Source organism: Corvus hawaiiensis, chromosome 6 (genome assembly GCF_020740725.1).
Source record: "Corvus hawaiiensis isolate bCorHaw1 chromosome 6, bCorHaw1.pri.cur, whole genome shotgun sequence".
In the NCBI taxonomy this organism is placed as follows: domain Eukaryota; kingdom Metazoa; phylum Chordata; class Aves; order Passeriformes; family Corvidae; genus Corvus; species Corvus hawaiiensis.
This window is the reverse complement of record NC_063218.1, coordinates 32,465,477-32,486,537: the sequence shown is the minus strand read 5'-3', so window position 1 is coordinate 32,486,537 and position 21,061 is coordinate 32,465,477. Positions and strand designations below refer to the sequence as shown.

The 21,061-nt window shown below is 34.5% G+C and overlaps 1 protein-coding gene across 17 annotated transcripts in view; it reads right to left on the bottom strand.

Moving 5' to 3' along the window:
* RYR3 (ryanodine receptor 3) overlaps positions 1-21,061 on the bottom strand; it is a 201,968-nt gene that overhangs the window by 9,385 nt on the left and 171,522 nt on the right. For 14 of the 17 annotated variants that reach the window (XM_048306945.1, XM_048306947.1, XM_048306952.1 and 11 more), the window contains 17 exons: positions 20,790-20,866; positions 19,071-19,144; positions 18,815-18,832; positions 18,242-18,322; positions 17,753-17,841; positions 17,241-17,369; positions 16,808-16,912; positions 15,759-15,840; positions 14,121-15,442; positions 10,674-10,732; positions 8,788-8,956; positions 8,104-8,190; positions 6,161-6,358; positions 5,446-5,576; positions 2,960-3,002; positions 2,273-2,400; positions 1,301-1,361 (listed from right to left, as the gene is read on the bottom strand). In XM_048306945.1, the coding sequence (XP_048162902.1) occupies positions 1,301-1,361; positions 2,273-2,400; positions 2,960-3,002; positions 5,446-5,576; positions 6,161-6,358; positions 8,104-8,190; positions 8,788-8,956; positions 10,674-10,732; positions 14,121-15,442; positions 15,759-15,840; positions 16,808-16,912; positions 17,241-17,369; positions 17,753-17,841; positions 18,242-18,322; positions 18,815-18,832; positions 19,071-19,144; positions 20,790-20,866 (2,853 nt within the window). The remainder of the gene's footprint in view (positions 1-1,300; positions 1,362-2,272; positions 2,401-2,959; positions 3,003-5,445; positions 5,577-6,160; positions 6,359-8,103; positions 8,191-8,787; positions 8,957-10,673; positions 10,733-14,120; positions 15,443-15,758; positions 15,841-16,807; positions 16,913-17,240; positions 17,370-17,752; positions 17,842-18,241; positions 18,323-18,814; positions 18,833-19,070; positions 19,145-20,789; positions 20,867-21,061) is intronic. The other 3 variants (XM_048306949.1, XM_048306962.1, XM_048306951.1) reach the window with 1 other exon arrangement.

The window sequence follows — 21,061 nt, the reverse complement described above, 5'->3', positions numbered from 1 at the left end:
GAAATAAACCACTTATTTTACCTATACAAGTATATTTGGTTTGCCATCCTTAACTCTGCAGGACAAAGTTGTATAAAGGATCAATTACACCTTTAGACATAAACCATTGTCCAAGTCTGAGACTAAGATTGGATGCAGCCACACCCAGACTCCTCTCTGAGGAGTTTAGAAAGAAGGGGGTCCTTCCTGTACCTCGTGACTCAACAGCAGCACCTCCCTGAGAAACTGTGTCCAAAGATTTAATTCTGTCCACAACAGTTACGAAATAATATTCTCATGATCTGATTTGAATCACAGTCTGAATGTAATAATTCCATTTTACATATTCAAAAAGACTTATTCTGTCTCTCATCCTCTCCACTGTTCATTTAAGGAGCATTTATTGCTTAGTTACGCTGAGATCTCTATTTTTACATATTTAAATACATAATTTAGATGCATATAAAATATTTAAATAAACATTTAAAATATAAATTTAAAATTAAATAATAATGATATTATTAACATCAATAATCTCTACTGTGAAACTATTTTGGTTGAGGAGTTTGTGACACAGTACTTTAAATTTTAATACTGATTCTGGATGGAAAAATGTGGTAATGTGTTACTCTCGAGACACTTTGTTGAAGTCTTGTGGACGTCACTTTGTTGAAGTGTTGTGGACATCACCCAGGACGCCCACAAAACCTAAGGCACATAACACAGCTTATTCTTCTAACAAGCAGTGAACCTGAACCCACTTTGATGTCAAAACTTATACTGAGGAAAAATGGCTCAGTATGCTTTCAGTGCACAAGGAATTTAGGACATTGTCATTTGATTGATTCACCTTGACCTTCTTGTTTGTTTGGGAATGCTCACCAAAAAAAAAAATTTAACTAAACATAGTTCTTCCAAAGGAGAAGGTTTGAAAGGTAAGAATTAACCAGTCATGTCAAACACATTATTAAAGTATAAAAAAGGATATCTTTTTGTACACTGTGCTTGATTTTGAGAAAAGACACCTTTGGTTGCTAGATTGATTTCTACAAAATTAAATGAATGCCCCATTAACTTCTGAAATGCTGACATTGTATCAGTGGTGAGGAGGTGCATATTGCCCTTTAGAACCAAAAATAAAATTCTGACATAAATTAAAGCAATTTGCTACAACACAAGACAGAAAAAAATAATATTTTAAAATGGCTCTGTAATGCAATATTATTTGTGTATGTTTGTTTAAAATAAAAGCAGATGATGGAAGACATATAACCATGTTTAGAGTAAATCAAAGCATATTCTCCTAGGCTAACATACTCACGTTATCAGTGAAAACGACTCCGAGCTTCCAAATGTGGTATTTTGTATCAATGGAGCTTAGCCTAAGAAACACAAAATTTTTGAAATACATAAATGTCAAAAATAAGTATTGAATACTGTATTTATAAACAGCAAACTAGTTTTGGCACTTCACATTTTTTTGCTGAAGGTGGTGATATAAATTGTTCATTTTTTGAGTGATCTGGATTCTTCATTTTTCAGAAACTATTCATTAATTCTGAGCACCCATAAAGAGTTTCTAAACCAACAAAACTGATGCAACAATTTCAGGAAAAGTGATACTGCCATATTCCAGACTTAAAAAATTAAAATGTTTGCCAAAAGTAGTGAAATGTGGACCGCAGGTTGCTTGAATTCAAGAGATAAGTGTTCTGTCTAGTGTAATATATTGCCAGAATAACCAAGAGAAAAGGTAATGCCTTCTGCAATATTCTAAATATTTTATTAGCCATTGGATGGTGTGCAAAGGGAAATCTTTCTTGTACATCTTACGTTGGTTGAGAAAACCAACTCTTGTAGGAGCATAAATCACTTGGGACTGGGACACTTTCAAACTCTCATCCTGACTGACTGATTAAGTCAGGAAAACATCTCTGAATCTGTACTAGACACCTGTTATCTAGGTAGTTATTATCAATATTTTCTGCCCTTTGGTTTATAAACTCTGTTGTAAGACCTTTTAAATGCTGCATTAATAATTGTTTAGAAGAGTGGCCAACTATATCAGTCAGCACAAATTCCCTGGTTTTTTTTTTCTTACTTTTATAACACAACTGTGTTTTAGAACAAACAAAAAGCTATTTTGTTTTACTTCCACACTAGGAAGACTTATCCATTTGAATTTTCCATGCTGAGGAAAACATCACGACAGTTTCAATATTAAATCCATTTTTATCTTTGGTGGTGAAGATACACCAACACATAATTTGTCTATGAAGTTCAGAAGTCGTACCATGACACAAGAGATGCCTCTTCTGGTTCGCTCTCTTCCACTGGACTAAAATCAAGGGCACTTTTGTCCAAACCCAGAAGTTCTGCAATGCGCTCTGCTCCATATAAGTCTCCATACTTGTTGATAACCTGAAAATGGAAGAAGAGAAGCTTTTGCTCAGTGGAAGTCCTCAGTGACATTCACCTACTTTAGACCAGTAGTTGTCAGGAATTAAAAAAAAAGTCCTTCACAATTAACACTACTAGAACAGTAAGAACTCCCAGGAAAAGAGGGGAGCATAAAAAAGAAAAATAGAAGCATTAAAGGCTATTATCTGAAAACTTATGTATAATTTTCTGTCATTTAAGCTGGCATGTTTTTCTTTTTTTAGGGCAATGAGGGGGCTTTGTATACTAAAGATGAAAATGATTGTAAATTAGACCTGCTGGCAGATTGACAGCACAAAGTGATTTCAAATGTCTGAGTCTAGGAAGGAAACCACAGCCTTCTGTCTTCCTCCCTCCTCCCACCTACGCCACAGCTGCCTGTTCACCGAGACATTTGACACAACAATAACTTCCATGAAACAAATTTCAGTTCTCAGTTATTTCTGTATTTATGTGTACAGAAGGTATTATACGGATATCCAAATTAACCAAATAGTGGATTATTGCTCTGAAAAACATAATAGAAATATAAAAAGCCTACCTTCCGTTTCACAAATTTGTCCCAATAATTGTTAGGGAAGGACCTACATAGATAAGGCAAAGATATTTCAAGTTATTTAACTTGTTAAAGGAAAGAAAAAACAAAAAAAGAGGGAGAAAATACCATGTTCCTGATCATTGCAAAGTTTGGTATAATTTTGTTCACTCACTGCACTTCAAATTATGAGAATGATTTCTTTTCATGTGAACAACAGCTGTTATTAAATCATATTTTGCTGCAATATCATCTGCCCCCTCCACACCCCCTTTCTTTTTCCCATCCACAAATATGACTGGCTACAAAAGGACAGCATGCTAAATATTATCACCTAATAAGCCCAACAATTCCATAATAGCAGGTTAGTCACTGTAATATCATTCATCTCCTAAATAAATACTTTATCACTCGTAGCCATAAAAATCAAACCAGACAATGATTTTCAGAGGAAAATAAGAGAATTTTGAAGCATAAATAATTATTGTGTTCATTGGATTACATTTCAAATAGAGGCTGAGCACTTGAGAACCAGTCAACAGTTTGCCAACAGAAATCTAGAAATATTAAACCTGCCAAGGAAATTCAAGAGGATAATTTGCCAATATATAGCAAATATATATATAGCAGTATCCAGGATCTCCCCCTTCTAATGATCTTACTGTATATTATGTCAGTTTTGAGGAATGCCAATTAGCAGGAAACACTACAAAATTTATTTCCTGGAAATAACACTGAGTTGAGAAAATATGCAGGAATGTAAAAGAGAAAAATAACTGCTTAAACTAAAAGACAGTATTGGTAAAAGAAAGTAAGTGCTAGCAACAGAAAAATGAGATTCCAGAACACCATTCTGCTGGGATGTGGGGCAAACTTCCCAACTACTATGCTAGAACTTCCCAACTACTATGCTAAAATTTTTACCTTCCTGAATTGGAATTCTGAATGAAATTATTCCAGATAAAGGCAAATGCTTCTCATGACTCAGATGGATGGTATATTCTAGTCCAATGCTCTGTAGTATTTCTTCTCTTGATTTCTCAGGCTTGTAAGCAAAATATGTCATAGTGTAGCCAGCTTGTGTCTATGTCTTTTACCACAAACATCTAATAATTCATCAGAGTACCTCTTTTGCATTTTTAATTAATTTTTTTCACTTATAGAAAGCAAATTTCAGTTTATATAGAACACTGGGTACCCTCCACCAGTGGTTATTCTGATCATACAGTACCTGCACTAAACTTCAAGACTCAGTTAACATCAGAGGGAAGGATTAGCCTGCTTAAATTAGCCTTAGTCTTTCATTTAACTTCAGTAGACAGTGCAACATGCTGAGAACAAACTTTACAGCATGTCATTAGGGAAAAGTTGACAATATATTTAATTAATTCGTGCTTCTTTTTGCTGAAGATAAAATTACTGGATATCTAGATGGGTTGCTATCAGTAGTGAAAAAAAATGGTTGGAAAATAAGCAAGCACCCCAGTTTCCCAATTACCTTCTGTTGTAACTTTAATAGCATGTCCTAGTCCATACTGCTGAATGAAATTAAGAAAAATTCTTGAAACTTAGGTTTAGGAAAACAAAGCATTCAAGAATTTCCAGTATTTTAGAGATTCTAATCATAGAAGCATAGATGGAAGGGACCATAAAGATCACCTAGTTCTAACCCCCCTGTTTTGGACAGGGCCATCTTCCACTAGACCAGGTTTCTCCAAGCCCCATCCAGCCTGGCCTGGAACACTTCCAGGGCTGGAGCACCCACAACTTCTCTGGGCAACCTGTTCCAGTACCTCACCACTGTTACAGTAAAGAACTTCTTCCTTATAGCTAATCTAAACCTACCAGTAAATTCTGAAAAACAGCCTGTAGTCAGGGCATTCTTCCCAGGGAAGAGAGCTGACTTGCTGTATTTGTCCATGTGACTCCTACAAACTGCTGCAGCTTACTGATGCAGAACAGCAGATGAGACTTAGAATCCGTGTGTGACTACTACAGTATTTGCTAATGCCTACAACTTGACAGAAATTCCTATCAGACCTGTTCAAATTCTAGGACTGCCATTTTTCTCTAGATTTACTTCTCATGTCATATACAAATTTCTTTAACAAGGAATGGGAAAGAAAGGGAGGAGAATATTACTATACAAGTGAAACGGAGTCATTGGAAAGGATGGAAGTTGTCTTTTTAGAACTTTCTAGAGACTAATATGTGAAATGTGTTGGAGAGACATTATGAGGTAAAACACATAATCCTTGCAAACTCTAGAAAATGAGAAGGAGGTGGAATGTATGTGTTATAGTAGTGTTTATTAAATAGATAATACAGGATTTCACATTAGAATCTGATGCGACTGTAGCATCTAATATAAGGTGTTAAATGCCTTTCCTTTAGATGAACAAAGGAAGGTGGACAGGAAAGGTTCTAGATCAGTGGCTTAATGAGCTATAATATTATAAGCAGTTTACATAGAGTCACTTAATTTTACTTACGGAGTATTTATAACGAGGCGATCCCATTGTCCTTTAATATCATCTTCAGTTGGCTGTTCAGTTATGTATAGTCCATCAAATTCCAGCTTTCTAGCTACCTCCTTTTCCCTCTTAAATACAACCAGAGGGACCTGTGGAAATGACAGTGGACATCTTTGTCACGGTTTACGTATTTTTGGTACCTATAGTACTCTTTATAACACTAAAAATGTAAGACCCAACATCACACTAGACTCTCCCACAGGCAGATCAATGCCTAGGCAGCCTCTGAGCAATGGCCACCTAGACAGTCAAGCCCCAACCCTCCCACACACACCTCTTTTTATTGCTGAGCATGATGGAATATCATTCTGGCTTGTTCAGGCCAGCTGTCCTGGCTGTGACCCCTCCCAACATGCCTGCTGAGGGATGCACAGAGTGGGTAAAGCAAAGAGAGAGCCCTCACACTACGCAAACACTGTCCAGCAATAACCAAATGTGGCTGTGTCACCTGCACTGTTTTAACCACAAATCCAAAGCACACACACACCACTATGGACAAAGTTAACTAATTTCTGCTGGACAGAATACAGGAGCAAAACATCTACATATTGAACAGTGAGAATTTTTAAACAGCTAGGTACAAATAGGTATTCCAGTATTAGCACCAACAGCCACCTTGGGACATAGCAAATGTTTAACAAATAATAGATTAGTAGTAAGATTAAGAACTTGCCTTTAAGCAGTAGTATCCAATCACACAGACAAAGGAGATGATAGTATGAATAACCGCCAGTGCTCTTAGAGCAGGTGCCATGTAGCCGGTACTTTCTTCTAAAACAAAAAACACCATGCCCTCCTCCTCTTCCTCTTCAGCAAAGGAGTTCCAGAGATTAGAGTCTTCCTCTACTTCATCAAGGGGCTCTTCTGTCACCTGAGAAAAATTCAAGCACATTGAAAACAAAATAAACGTGCAAGCTTTCCCTTTAATGATGCATAGTGTTTGCAAAGCCTGCTCAGAGGAGGATGATAGTCAGTAGCTTTAAAAGTCCTTCATTTGCACAGCAGAAGTCTCCACATCATGTCATGTCACTGAAAAGAAAATCTGGAAAAAGCAAATACACGCAGCTTACAAATCTTTCTAAAAGTGCTGTAGCGAAACTAAAACAAATGAACAAGCTCTGCAAAAATGATTTCTTGGAAGAACCAAGGAATCACAGGATTATCTATTATGACTGAATTCAGGAGTTTTTTATAATCTACATTGTTCCTGATTACTCAAGTCTAAAAAGAAGCAAAGTTTTCATATAATCAACTTGTACACTGTTCATAACTTTTTATTTCATTACTCCCTTTAGAGCTTACAAATTATATACAGTATTTCATCAGCTGACACACTGCCCTAAATTCTTCCAGTGACTTTAAAAACCCGGCCTTTAAAATAAAAGCCCTAGGGGCCCTTTTTTGACAACTTTATCTCAAAGCTAAAGTCCTGCTCAGTCCTGTTTGACTCCCACTGACTCTTTGCTATGCATGACAGATGGACTTGTACTGATAGACACGAACTTTTGTCCTTGCTCTGCAACAGAACGGTTGTCACCCACCACACTCAAAGAGAAGCAGAAGAGAATGGGGAGAAAAGGAGACTGTCATAGACAAAAGCAGAATTCTACACGTATATTTGAAGTCCATCTTCTCTAACCCTATGGGAAGGGAAGGAAAGAAAGAAACAAGAAGGAAGCTCTAAATAGCCATGACATCTTTCTCCTGGAATGTGCAGTACATTCTGCCCAGTTTCCAAGAGTTTTTTGCATCTTTACCTGCCCTGCCTCTGGGACAGCAACTGTGTTATAGGAGTTGCATTTCAAGGTATTTGAGATCAGGACTCAATTATTTCTAGACTGAATGTTCATCCAGCTGTTTTTGTTGAAGTTTTTGGTTGTAAGCAACAGAACTAGAATATGTAATATTGAAAAACACAAGATTCATCAGTTTATTAAAACTTTCATTCTTTATCTAGGAAGGGAAAATCAAAAGGACCAGATTTTAGGATATAGATAAATCAGAACTCTTCTCCCAGACTTCAGATTTGTATGGAAAGGAAAAAAAAAATAAGTCTTTTATGGATGGGAGTTCTCGTTACTGAATTCTGATCTGTTTCATGGATAGAGGTTGTGAAAATTCATGAAAAAAAATGGTGGAGGCTGCTGAAGACGTTCTACTTTGTATCATCTCGTGTTATACACCAGAACCTGAAACAACTCTAGGTTCAGGTGAACCTTCAAGATTAGGTTTAAAGTATGAATGTATAGCCTTCTTTATCAGTGAGCTAAACAAAAACAACTGTAGCCTACTATGAAAAAAGAGAAGTAACTGAGAATAGCCAGATGAAGTCTCTTAATATCTTGAGAACAAATGCAAAAAAAATAATTCAACAGTTTTGACACTTGAATTGTTGTAGTCGATTTCAATTTTCCCAGAAGAAGATTAACAATCCGAACAATAACACACTTAGGTGACTAAATGAAAAAGTGCCTAGAAACTCAACTATCAAGGAGAAATTAAATGAATCTCTTTTCATTCAGCCTGAATAAAATAAAAACAGAATAGTTACGAACATTAAATTACTGTAACCTCTGGTACTAACAAAAATATTTAAAGAACAATGCATAACCTTACCTTGTAAAATAGAAGAATAAAATTGATGGCAAATGCAACAAATAGAGCAAGAAACCTTAAGTTATAAAAATTTCTTGCCAAGCAGTGCTGAAAGTAAAAAAAAAAAAAAAAAAGGAATTAAAGGTAGCCTGTGAGCAATATCAAAATAAGAAAAATAGGTAGCAAGATTTTTAAAACAGTAAATACATAATTGTGTTTCCTTCATACACCAGTTATAATAAGCAAGGGCATTTCTTGGCAGCCTATTCTCCCATTTTATGATAAATGGAATTAAAAATAATAGCCTTAAAATTATAAGTCAGAGAAGACTGAAGTAGAAAGAAGTGTGGAAAGAAATGTTAGAATACTGGAAAAAAACTACTTGAGAGTTTTCAGAGAATTCAACATTTCATGGTTTTAAGAAAAATAGAAAGTAGAGTTAAAGATTCTAAAAGTTAGATTATAGAAAATAAGGAGCTCCTAAAAAGGAGCTCAGGAGGCTAATCTGTCCTGTTAGAAATTACACACAGAAACACTTAATTACATAACTCTACAAAGTATTATAAAATCACAAGAGACTGACTACAGACAATCATCTGAAAACTCATGCCAACGTTCCGCTTATGATGACATTTTTCCTTTAAATATCAAAAAAGGGTTCTGTAAATAAAAATTCAATGACTAAAGAATTTAAGAAAAACTTACAAGTATCTTTGTTTGATAAATTTCCAAAGCCTTGAAGAAGTTAGCCATAACAGCCTCTGGTTTCTCAATTTTTTGTCCATGCCTCCTCTTTTTTTTCTTCATTTTTCCCTCTTCTAGCTGCTCAGATTGTACTTCCTTTGCTTTATCTTGTTTCTCACCATCTTCCATGCTAGAAGAAAGGTTAACTAAACAAAAATACGGCACCAAACTTCTGTATTGTAAATGCATTCATTTTAAATTAATTTCAATTCATAAACTTTGGTTTTGAAATTTAGTTTTTATTCTCTATGTAGCAATAGAGGAATTTAGTTACTAACAACAACAACAACAACAACAACAAGCTGGATTGTCATATGTGTGAAATAATGTTGAGGCATCAGTATGATTGAAAGTTTTAGGAATGAAGATAAAGGAATACAGTTTGTGGTTCACTTTATCACTACTTCTGCAGTAGGAATCATATAATGAGTGTCTATGAATGAGTCTTATCTTCTAACAGAGTCCCTATTGCAGTCTCAGAAATATAAGCCATTTAAACTCAAATTTTTAAGCTGAAGGCAATTTGAATATGTTATGAAAGTATTTGAGAAAAGAATTAAGCCTGTCAGACAAGAGAAGACAACAAGGAATTGGGAAATTAAGCCCAATAAAATAAAAGAGGTAGAAAGTGGTCATTCTTATGAAAAATAAGTGGTGGAAAAGCCTAAAACAAGAAAATTAGAGACAAATCATATCAGAACAATTTTGTGACAATAAAATGTAAGAAGGGGACTTTTTAATTGAAGAAATATGATATAAATGGCCTGAAAGGTAAGAGATAGTAAATGAAAATGTGTTGAACCATCATAGGTGGTGTTGAAGGCATACTGTAATGAGATAATTCAAAACAGAAACCAAGAATCAATTTAACTTCATTCATGTGAGTACATATATATGTGCATATTCATGTCCATGTAAGACATCCCTAGATACAGATATATGTGTTTACACATATATCTATGTATATGCACTCCTACACACACATATAAACATATATACAGAGGGGGAAAAAAGGATCGTTTTCAGACCAGCTATACAAAGTGTATCCAGTCCTAAAGTACTGACCCCAATGGCACACTTAAAAAAAATTAACTTTGGCAGATAAGAGGAGAAAGATAAATGACTCTGAAGTAAATATTTTAAACATGAAGCAAAATTGAAAAAAAAAGAAAATTATGTATAGCTTTTGAAGCTGTAAGAATCTCTAGGACGCCTTGTGTGTGTCTCTACAAATATTGTAATCTGTTACTACAATGTGACTGCAGGTCCAGGCAGACGGGATGCTCCTTAGTAGGATGCTGCTAAAGCAAGGCAAGTATTTTAAATATTCTTTAGGCAGTCATATACAGGGTGACTGGACAAAGGAATGTATCTGCTGTCAAGTTCACAACTCAAGAACTGATAAAACAGCAATAAATAAAAATGATTGGTTTAGTTAAATCTTGTGTTTTAATGATCCAATATTGTTGCATGAAAATTGTGGTGGGTAGTAGGGAAAGCAGAAAGCAGTAATGATAAGTTGCAAAGGTTTTTAAGACTGGCGCTCATTTTTAAAGGACGTTACGGGAATTTTTACGCGATTTCTTAAAGAGGCAATGGCCACAGATCTGTATATGCATAATTGTCAAAGGCCACAAAAATCAGCTTGCCATTGTGTTGCCTACTGAGATGGTCTGCCATCTTTTAGTATATTTGCAAAATACTTAGTATATTTTAAAAACACTGATGAGACAAATTGTACACAAAGTTCTTTGAATACTGAACATTGCTTGCATTCTTTGTGGCCAAATTATTTAGCATTAGGAAGTACCAAGGAGTGGAGCAGGAATTTCGTAAAACTAACTTACTCAGCCTTCTCAGCTTCTGTTTTTCTTTGTGTTCCAGCTTCTTTTGCAATTTCAGATATCTGCAAAAAGTATTTTAACTGTCAAATGGATCCATTCAAATAAAATTCTGGTAACTTTAGTTACAGTCTTCTAAGAAACAAACAAAATAATTAATAATATTTTTAGAGCAATTTGCAGTTTTAAAGTGTTAGATTTTTAAAAAGAGAGAGCTCAGGCTATATTTTAACAATGAAAATGGCAGAAATTATTCTGATAGCTTTTTCTGTATACTATTATTAATACTCTAACTAGTCCAGTTGACTGAACAACTTAATTATACCTGGTCATCAGGAAAATTATGTGACCAGCTGAGGATGAAGGTAACTACATCCAGATCATATCCTGATACTAAATTCATCCACAAAGATTCAGTGGAGTTGCTGACTATGTGCAAAATGAGCATCGGTTTGCCTCTTTGCAAATATGAAACAAGAAACAATATATTAATGTTATCATAAAAAATCTGAAAAATTTCTATGTAACTATCAGATATTACAAAACCCAATTACTTGGCCATGATCAAGTAATGCAACTGAAAACAGAGAAATACTTAAACAACTTCTACTTACACAATGTTTTCTTTCAGGTGTTTATCTTAGCTGGGCTGATGGTTCATTAAACCTTTACTGGCGCACCACACAACCCTCTTAAATGTGTGTTTACAACTTTCCCTTGAGATCAGGAAAAACCAATATACAATTTTACAGATGGCTAACTGCAGCAAAGAAGCTGGGGCCTGCATGTCAAACACCTTTAGGCTTGGTGTTACAAGATCAAAGTAAACTCATTTCAAATGCCTTTTGAGTATCTAAGCCTCAATGGAAATCCAAGAGGTGCAAGCCCTGATGTCCTAGACTCACGAAGAAATCCAAAGGGCTGAAATTTGTTTCCATTCCCTTTTGCAAAAACCTGTCTTAACTCTTAATCCTCTTCTGTATTCTCGTGACGTGCTTAGACAGCAATTGTCTATTGGTCCTACACTTCTGGTTAATACATGTATATAGTTATCTAAAGTTCCCACCTCTACTCATCTGGATCACTCTCTCTTGCAAGTACGTGGGAAAAGGATGTAGGAAAGAATTTATTGAGTTGATCTTGCCTTGCATATCTCACCTCTTATTTGTGGAACCTCACCCAGTAAACGATGCATGTGTAACTCTTTCACAAAGAGTCTCGCCTAAGATCTCAGGCTGGTGGAGGGTAATCGAGAGATCATTTGATGATCTGGTTCTTCTAAGTGGTAGGCTGGTAGAAGAATGAATAAATCCTGATCCATTTTATCCATCCCTCTGGTGTATGCTATCTCAGTTTTCTCTTTTCCAGGCTGAAGAGCCTTAACCTACTTAATTCCATACACAAGATTTGTTCCATATCAAAGTTTTAACAGCTCATTGATCTTCACCAAACCTTTACCAGTTTTATCACATTCTTTTTGAAATGAGGGAACCTGGTCTTCAAGACACAGATAAATTAAGGTTTATGGAGCGAATTAATATGGGGGTTTCCTCTCTCTCTTCCTTTCTCAACAATTCAAAATTTCAGTTTGCTTGACTGACATTATCATTGAACTGATATTGTTGTACACCTCAATTGTATTCCCAAGATTTCATACTCAAACAGTAACAATGAGATAAAAATGCAGCATTTTACAGGTGAAATTATAACTTTTCCTCCTGTATTCATCGCTTCACTGATTTTTATCTGCTATTTTAAGGCAACTTTGCAGTTATCTCTTGATTTTACTGCTACCAATAATTAGATTTAACAGCAAACTTTTATCTCACTACTACTATTTTTTTTTCTAATCTGTGAACCCACAAAACTCTCAGCACAAATTCCTGTAGAACCTCAGTTAAAACAAAGTCCTAACAGGCTGCATCTTATACATTTCCATAGGTTATTTTGCAGTTTCTCTGGCTATATGGTAAATGTCATTGACCTTACCAGTATACTTTTCAGTATATAGACCTAAATTTTTATTTCTATCCATTTGTGTTTTACCATTGCAGGTGCCTAAGAAAGACATTGTGACTTCCGGAAGGGAATTTTTGATTCTTACATTGCTGTTTCTGCTTTGAACTCCACATAATCATTATATTCAGTCCTCTAACTAGATTACTTGAGCCATTTATATACACTGTGAAATGAACTGCAATTCCCATGATATAGAATTAGTGCAAGCATTGCTTTGGTAAGTTTCACTAGATTACATATTAAAGGTAAAAGCTGGATAAATTGCATAACTGACTTCCCATTAATGACTCAAACTATCTGCAAAAATTACTGAGCATTTTTATCAGTAGTATCAAACACATCTGTGAGAAATCAAAGTAAAGCAAAGAATATTCTAAAGTGTTTATTCAGAACTGAATTAAAATATTTACTTCAACTATTGTTTAGTAAAATTCTAAAGTGTTTACTTATACCTGCCAAGATTCTTGAATTAAAATATTATTTTTAAATATCTACCACATTACGTTTATGCTAAATGAGACAAGATTTTAATAGACTGTAATTTTTAAGTACACAAATAAAAATGATTTAATAAATACACGAACAAGAAAAATAAATGCAAAAATTTACTTCAGTCTAGGCAAGAACCAAAATCTGGAGAAAAACATACAAATTAATAGAAAATAATGTACCAAGAAGTTGCAGTTTAGATTTATCTTGAAAATATCTGGAAAGTGTATCATAAAGAGGTGGATTAATAATGAGAGAAAAGATATTTTTGAATAACAAGTAGAAACCCACCTGAGGTGTAAAGTGAAACATAATGCCTTCCAAATATGATAAATAAATTTTGGGTTTGATATTTAGTTCAATCCATTTTTACACAGAAAAATACTCTCTACTCCAGCTGAGTGGAACAAAATATATTGTTCATAAACCAGAATAAAAGTGAAGAATAATTATATGATAAACATTAAACTAACAATAAATTCAGGCAAATTTATTTCAAATAATAGGAAAAAAGGATACTGTATTTCATGTAAACCAAGTAGAAGAGAGATATTAATGATAAGGCATTATTATGGAGAAAATAAGTTGCAAAAGTACTTGAAGTGTACTGTGAAAAAATGGAATATGCAAAATAAACAAGACCATAAATCATTTAAAGCAGAAACTGTGACTAGAAATTTGTTAGCAGTTTATGTTTTGAATAAAGTCCAAATAAACAGTAAGAACAATTTACTGCACTGAAATCTAAACACTGGGCTGAATTTTTCTGTGAAAAACTTTTCTGTTGGTTTTTAAATGAATAGAGATTATAAAGTACTTACTGATAATACATATTAATCAGTTAAATATCAAATAAACCTGTTATTAACTTTCATTAGTTTCTTATTATTATAATAATTGTTATGAATAATATCTTAAAAGAAATACAAAATCTCTTTAATTTACCTGTAGTCTTTTTTTCTTATGAACTGTGTTTTCCAAAGGTGTCTGGATCTCAGTACCAAGGATTTCTGCAATATCTCCAAGTCCAGCATCATGACCATGTTTTGATCCTTCTTTCTTTGTAGGAATGCCAAAAATGTCTGCAATTATGTCAGTTTCTCCCTTTTCACTCTTCACAAACTCCCCAAGTTCAGCTCTTATGCCATGCTCAGCACCTTCAGCTTTTTCTGCTTCCATAACATCATCATGGATTCCAAACTGTGTTGGATCAGGCATATCCCCTAATATTTTAGTAACTTTTATGTTTTTGGCTCCTTCAACCAGGCCACCCCCAAATACAGTGCTCCAAAGAATCTGGAATATCCCCCACACTATGGAAAAGAACAACTGGAATGTCCCTACAAATAGTATCCAGAAAAAGGAGAAAAATACTTTCACCATCTCTTTTATGGTCATCTTTTTAACTTTCCTGTATTGTTTCCTAAGGTTCTTCACAGTGACCATTTTAAAAAAGTTGGCAACGTTCTTCTTTACTGCAACACAGGCCACTGCAAAAGCTGAAGCAGGTTCCAGGGACTTTTCTTCTTCCTCATCATCCCCAATATCCACTACATAAGCAGGCTCTGCCTCTTCCTCCTCCTCAGGCCTCTCAGATGAATCTGTTTCAGAAATCTGGGATGCTAACTGCATTTCAAAAATTGTGTCTTCACAGAAATTCACAAAGAGCTCCATTTTTTCTTGCTCTCCACCTTCGTTTACAACATCAAATATGAACTGTCTTTTAGATTCCTTCACCTGTGGCTTCTCCCACTGCATTCTACTGGATTCACTGATTTCAAAGTAAACTCTTTCTATTTTCTTGGCCCCACCCATTATTTCAATACGGCCAAGGTAGGGTTCAAAGTAATTAAGAACACTTTCTGCAGGCTCAAGTAAGCTCTGAAGGCGTGGATCATTAGGCATGTGCTCTGAAAGGTTTGTTAACAATACTACTACATTAAATCCAATGTCCTTGGCTGGTTCATGGAATCTTTCCACAAAGTCAACGTAATTGAACATATCGTTTTCATCAGCTTCTGTACAGGACAGCAGGAATTCAATCTCTGACTGTATGTATTGTTTTTGAGCCTCCATTGATTTCTGAAATTCTTTCTTGGAAATGATTCCTTTACCATCTGGATCATACTCTTTGAAAGCATCTGAATTAGTCAGATCTTTTAACTTCAGGAACATGTCAAAGAACTTCAAAATCATTTCTACATTGCTAGATGATTCTACAAGCGTGTCCACCATTTGTTTTCCAATAGTTCCATTTACAACGTTACCTAAGTAGTGTGTTATAACAGGAAGTTATTTGACAGCTACATTTTAAATAAAGAGATTTCATATTTGTGCTGAAAACAGAACAAAAATGTTCTTAAATCTTAGTATTTTTTCTTCCAACATGCTTTTCTCTAGAAGCCCTCTATTTCACAACTACGTATATTCCAGAATAATTCTTAAATAAATATGAAGTACGTCTTTTTCCCCCAAAATTACATAAAAGCAATTAAAAAGCAGTTTAGAAAGATTAACGTAACTGTGCTTTACAATGGGAAGGTGAGATAATTATATTTGACCATAAAGAAAAATGGGTCCAACCTTCAAGCAGTGACAAGAGCATCACTACCATATCCTTTAGTAGATCTAGCAGCTCCTTAAGCAATTCAATCTGAGCAGAGTCCTGTAAAAAAAAAAAAAAAGACTGTAATATTGTTTTTCATTTGTATTTATCTGGAAAACTAAATAAATTTAGAGAAAAATGGTATTAAAGATGATCAGCTGAATTTTGTTCACATTATTCAGCAACATTTAATTGTCATTTTATTATGATTACTATCAGAAGTTTAATACAATATGTAACTTCCTACAGCAGAGGTATTAATACCATAAAGATAAGCTTTAATAAAACATTAAGGAGTACCAAAGTGCAGGTAACAGACAGCAGAAACAACAAAAAAATGGTTGCTACACAGTTCTGAAAGTATCTGTCTCAGAAAGAATCCATCCCTTTTCACTACACCAGCAATATTTAATGGCATAATGCATTACCACTCAAAGAGGACTAGAACTCGTAATTTAATTACAGAACATGGTAAGTCTAATATGGATTTGTGTTTGACATTAAGGCCCTAAATAGTATTCTCAAAATTCTGGTATAATTCTACAGGGTGGGAAGAAATCTTATAAATCAGAGGATAGCAGAGGCACTGAGTAAGAAAGGAAATTGCCCTCTGCACTGTTGCATTCAGTGCAGAGTTTGAGTGTGTGGATACATTAAGCAGAAGTCACAGAAGAACGCAGAACCCTGACACTGGGGAGGGGGACTCCATTGTGCTCTGTACAGTGAAATGAACACTGCCTGTGCCCCCCCGCTCAGTGTCTTTGATTAATTAACTGGATAAGTGGACCAAATGTCACACTCCCTCCCTCTTTGGATCTTCCTCCTCTTTTCTCTTGGCCTGCTTATTTTTAGCATGGGATGCATGCTTTCAATGGTGCTTCTGCTCTGACAGATCCTCCAGTTTTGGCAACAGGGAGGAAGGGACCAAACTGCCACGTTCGTTATCAGAAAGGTATAACTGAGCTGTAAATGTCAAGTTTGATTTTAGTAAAGGTGAGTGCACCATGACAATTAATGTTGAAAATACCTGTGAAAGTTTCATTTGCATATTGGCGAACACATGGAGAAAGCCAACAACTGCATCCCACAGCCTGCTATGAGCCAGACTCTGTTGATTACCTATGCAAGGGCCCTAAAAAATTAAGAAAAATACATTTTTTATTTATGTCAAATAAACCAAAACAAATCAGAAAGAAGTTTCAGGCTGCCATGAAGATACATGAGAAGGTTTTCCAAGACCTCTGAGTATCTAGTGCATAAATACCAAATTGTATCTTGTTAAATACATAGATGTTCACATGTTTTAGTTTTCACTTTACACTAGTCCAGTGATTTCATGTAACTTTAGTAAAATAAAAAAAAATAAGTGCAAAGTATTTACAAATTCACGAAATAACATGATCATGCTGTGTGAGCATGGAACTTCTCTGTTAGTACCTCAAGAAAAACATTCTGTTTACCTGGATATATTCTGTAAGGGAATTGAATATTTGTTTGGTGACAGCCAAAGCTTTAGAAAAGTTACGTTGTCCTGATTCATCAATGACATCCTTTCCTGAATAGTACCAATAGAAGTCACTGATGGATTCCTAAGAAAAAAAAACAATGTTACATTTTCTAGTTTTGAATTCTCTATGCAGTATTTACTGCCTGCATTTGTATCACCAGAAGTCGAATCAGTAATTCAGATGAAATTTAGCATATCTGTGTCAATCTATTCCTCATTACAATAATATTTTTCACTCTCTTCAGAAGTGAACAAAGAAATTAATTATCAAACATCTGGTTTCACACAGAATTCTGATATGTCATCTGTTTTCAAAGGAAAAAAGATACTTAATAAACCAAGATTCTTTATTTTAGATATTCCTTTAGAGAGAATTTTCACATTTGATTCCAATAAAATGTGAATCTACAGAAGTGAAGGAAACGCAAATATGTTATACTCCATTTTCATCTGTTTTTTCCTCACCTGAAGACGCAAGAGATAGTCCACAGTACTAATGATAATATTCACTGTTGTGGTGTTTCCCATCTGAGTACGTAAGTAATTTTGAAAGTCTGAAATAAGAAGTGATTTGTGCTTGGTTAGTATATAGAGCCAAAAAAGCCCCAACATTATTTTTCTATTTTCATGGAGAATACCTTCTTTTTAAGTATCTTCTTGGATACAGATGCTTATGTGATGGAAATTGAACTACTTTAGACCTCGCTGTAAATATAACTGAAGAATTGTTATCCAGGTGACTTGGAACAGGCTTTAGTAGTAATGTGCTAAACACCAAAACTAAATTAAGACTTAAAAAATCAAATCGAACTCTGCAATTCAAATTGTTATCATTCTAGTTTTCCCTCAGAAAACTAAATACATTAGAGGAAAAAATCAGAATTGATTCTATTGCACTCTGTTTAGGAACAGACTCACCACACGTTTTCTACAAAATTAATTCTGTTCTCTTACCATTGTTATGCCCTTCACAGAGCAGTTGCAAAAATCTAAATAGATCTCGAGTAAATTCATCATGCTGCAAGACTTTTTCACCTTTAAAACATATAAATACAATGATTATGTGACAATTGGTATGATTAATTATGCAGAACACATAATCTTACAGTAACCTTTTAAACTGGAATTTTAATTAAAAAAACAGTATTTAAAAGCATTAAAGCAATTTAAAAGAAAGAGACTGATAATAATAAAAAGAAAAACTGAGACAGAAAAAGCAGAGCCAAAGTATTTAGCACTCCAATGCATCCATGGTTAAAAAAACAACACTAATTTGAAAAAAAAAAAAAAGGCAACAGGATATATATCTAGTAAGTAAATTGTTAGTCATAACTAAAATCATGCCTTAAATATGAGTGACACTTCTTTAATAAGCATCAAACTCTTTATTCAAGCTAAACACACAACCTGCTGCAGACCATAAAGCTAAACCTAAAGATATCTGAGAAGATGCAATGAGAGATTTCTCTCTGCATTTGCAACACACTTTTGCAACAATAGTATCAAAAACTGTAAACCCAAACATACCACGCTCACGAACGATGACTGTGGATCAAAGAAAAATAACAAGAATACAAGATAAGAATATTGCAAGTTACAATATTTTTCTTAAAAATTATTGCTAAAGATATTGTAAAAAAAAGCATAATCAGATCTCAAAGCCTAGAATTACTTATAAGTTTAACAACAGAAACCTCGAGCCACAGTAAATAACAGTTCTTGTTAAAGAAGGAAGCACAAATAATGTTTGAAGCACTACTGGAATCAATTTCATTCTACTTACGAGTTCCTTCTTCAGTAACCATCCCCAGGCCTTCCGCTTTATTCTGTCTCTCAAACGCATTCAGGTCAAGAACACTTATATTTGAAGAAAAAACAAACAGAAACAGGTAAAAGGACTATAATACACAATGGAAAATCATTTCCTTCTACAAAATTTCTGGAGGCTTTCAACAGCTACTCTTGACCCAGTATGACATGCATTGCCTCATATTTTATTTAATACTCATATTAAATAAATGAGCTTTGGATGAAACTAAGGGTCCAGTGTCCAATTCTGAAAAGAAATGAGTATGTAACCTAACTTACTTTATATGGCTTTATATACCTAATTTCACTCCTGATAATGTCATTCATGGCTTCATGTACAAATGAGGAGTGGAAAAGGAGCCTGAAATATTACTCTTTATGTTGATTTAAAATTACCTCCAAAAGGACATTACTGCAATTTTTTCCCAATCACACTGCTTTCCACCAGGTCTTCACTATTACTTCTATTGTATTGTTACTGTATCTATTATGCATAGTTATGTTATTCAGAAGATTTATGGAATTTCTGATTCGATATGCAGAAGACAGAAACGTAATCAGAGGTTCCATACCTTCCAAGGTCAAAAGACACTGATATCTGAATTTTATTGTGCTAACTTGACATACCTCAGCACATGGAATAGCAAATCATGATTCTTCTCACCACTCAGAATACTTTCATTCAAACCATTCAAATATAATTCTATCATTCATTATCTAATTTTAGTTCAGTTAAAAAGCAGTGCAGTCACATATTAAATCTAGTGACATCGTTAAAACCGAAAGCATTTATTAAAGCATCATTTTCATTCTCTTATCATGTTCAAGTAATTTTATCAATACCTCTTTTAACAAAGTCCTGAATGATACATATACACAACTGGTAATAATATCCCAGTACAGCCTGTTTGAGCAAGTGCCTGCTAAATTGTTCTACATAAATGAAAAAGTTACAAGGCAGATGTTATTTAATTAGGCTGCAATTATTCAGTAGTCATATCTGCAATGCAGGTCACCATTCCTTCCACATTTTATCCTCTATTCAACAGCCGCTCCACTTCTAATTCCCAGTCTACTCCTTCAGAACCCTTCAGAACCTGGTTCTTTAAAAGGCTGAGAAAAGCAGGTTGTCTATCATAAGAGTAATCAGAAATACCAGCAATTTTCCTTCTTCTGTGCAGGAGTCCTTTACCTTAACTAATTTGAGCTGTTTTATCAAAGGGAATGGACCCAAGTCTCACTGGTCTCATGTTATCTCTAACAAACCTGATACACATGCAGAGGATCAAAAGAGACAGAGATTATGCACCTCACCACAAATGTGCAGAAAGCGAAAGCTTAGTAAAGCTCCACTGGCCTGTCTCTCCCTTAGTGATGGTTTTTCTGCATCCTTGGAACCAACCAGAAAAAAACCTTGAGGGATATAGGATCACTAAAGGAGCGGTTACATTTTACTTTTCTGCTTCTTCAAACTAAGCCTTCTTAGCCTTTTGCAGTCTTTTGCTTTATTTTCTCCTCTGGAAGAATACTCAAAAATATTAACAGACTATTCCTGCGATTCACAAAACTTTCCCACAAGAGTTCTACAACTTGTGACTCCTGTAATTTAAATCTAACACATCCACCTGCACTGAGCAATAAGCTACCAACACGAATAAAACTGAACCTGTAATAATGCAATTTATGGTTTTACCTGCAGGACTGCATCAAGCCAGAGAGGCTCTGAAAAAATCCAGCATCCTTTTTCTCCTTCAGGTAGTCTAGCATTTTCTAAACGTTGTATATTTTTGAAGGGAAAAATATAATATTGATGTTATATACAATAAATAACAATTAAAAATTTATTATTGATATTTATAAAACAAATTAAAATAGTAAAAATAATAATTACACTTATAATTAATAATACTGAAATTATATTAATTCAAAACTTCCTGAATTAATTCCTTGTAATGCAAATCACTG